Raw genomic sequence first — 1,692 nt, 5'->3', positions numbered from 1 at the left:
CGAACAGACAGACACACACACACACACACACACACACACACACACACACACACACCTGTGTGTTGGATCAAAGTTGATGCATGTGCACGATGCGGTGTGCGCCGTGATGGCAACGTCAGTTGGCTCCAGCTCTGGGAACGTGTACACCTCAACGCGTCCTGCAGTGTACACACACAGCAAGAGCATAAGCGGTGTTACTTCCTCAATAACTGAAGCTGAAGCACACACACACACACACAAACACACATACCACAAACACAGACAGACGTACACACACACACATACCACAAACACAGACAGACGTACACGAACACGCACACACGCACACACACACACACACACACACACACACACACACACACACACACACACACACACACACACAAAGGCTGAGGTAGCGGTGGTGGAGAAACAAAGTTGGGGCGACCTTGTCTGTTGGTGAGGAAGAGATGCTTTCCGCTCTTGTCCCACGTGAACTCGTTCACCTCGTAGTTGAACTGCCTGCTCTTCGTCACTTTTCCCGTCTTGGCGTCAATCAGCATGAGCGTATCCTCCTGCGACACGTCGCATGCACAGCACCGTGGCAGCGATGGGAGAGTTTGGTGAGAGAACGTGTCAGCACTTCGAACAACAACAACAACAACAACAACAACAACAACAACAACAACAACAACAACAACTTAAACAACAACAACAACAACAACAACAACAACAACTTAAACAACAACAACAACTTAAACAACAACAACAACAGCAACAACTTAAACAACAACTTAAACAACAACAACTTAAACAACAACAACAACAACTTAAACAACAACAACTTAAACAACAACAATGTCTTCTCTGACACACCAAGTTGACGACTGCGAGCGTGTTGCCATCGGGTGCATAGCGGACGCAGATGCTGGGCCGCTTTGTTGGGACGGTCGAAGTGCATTTGGGACCTACCAAGTAACAGCATGTCGAATGAGGAAGAAGACAAGGGAAGCCCCATCCAAAAGACAAGGGAAGCACGGACAGTTGAGCGGACAACACGGCGTTTGCTTGCATGTGTGTGGGATGTTCACAGGTACTGCTCAGGCGTCGTGGCTTGGCTCCACTTTAAGCGGCAGTTTGCTTGTTTGTTTGCTTGCTGTGTTTTGTGTTGGTTTGCTTGTGATGCACCATGCGACTGTGCATTAGCTAGCACAAGGCAGAGGAACAGGCAGCGTTTCACACATACCCGTGCGTACGTCCCAAAATTTGACGTGGTGGTCACTTGACGCCGTTGCCAGTACGGACTTGTTGTTGGGGTGCCACGTGAGGAAGTCCACTGACCCGCTATGTCCCCGCAATTCCAATTCCCTCGTCTGCATCGATAGAGAGGGGGGGGGGGGGGTGAGAGTGAGAGTGAGAGTGTTAGTGAGAGTGTGAGAGTGTGTGTGTGGGGCGGGGAGGTTGAAGGGGGAAGACGGAGAGTGTCGCACACAAAAAACCCGCACATACACGCACAAATGCCATACACACACAAATGTCATACACACTCTCGCATGCATGCACACACGCACAAGCATACACACACATGCACACTCACCAGGCGGTCTGTCAATCGCATCACACAAGCAGTCTTGTCCATGGATCCGGATCCAAGCATTCCTCCTTCGCAGTCCCAGTCCAAGCACAGCACCTGTCACACACACACACACACAC

At 50.4% G+C, this 1,692-nt stretch overlaps 1 protein-coding gene across 1 annotated transcript in view; it reads right to left on the bottom strand.

The window, feature by feature from the left end:
* PTSG_11032 (uncharacterized protein) overlaps positions 1 to 1,692 on the bottom strand; it is a gene marked incomplete at its 3' end in the record, with an annotated part of 2,609 nt that overhangs the window by 583 nt on the left and 334 nt on the right. Inside the window, exons 2-6 of the mRNA XM_004987899.1 lie at positions 1,577 to 1,669; positions 1,226 to 1,352; positions 856 to 947; positions 428 to 554; positions 56 to 158 (exon numbers count right to left, since the gene is read on the bottom strand). Of these exons, the coding sequence (XP_004987956.1) occupies positions 56 to 158; positions 428 to 554; positions 856 to 947; positions 1,226 to 1,352; positions 1,577 to 1,669 (542 nt within the window). The remainder of the gene's footprint in view (positions 1 to 55; positions 159 to 427; positions 555 to 855; positions 948 to 1,225; positions 1,353 to 1,576; positions 1,670 to 1,692) is intronic.

Source organism: Salpingoeca rosetta, assembly GCF_000188695.1.
Source record: "Salpingoeca rosetta unplaced genomic scaffold supercont1.40, whole genome shotgun sequence".
Taxonomy (NCBI): domain Eukaryota; class Choanoflagellata; order Craspedida; family Salpingoecidae; genus Salpingoeca; species Salpingoeca rosetta.
Note: the sequence above shows the minus strand (reverse complement) of the source record. Positions and strands in the feature narration are given on the sequence as shown.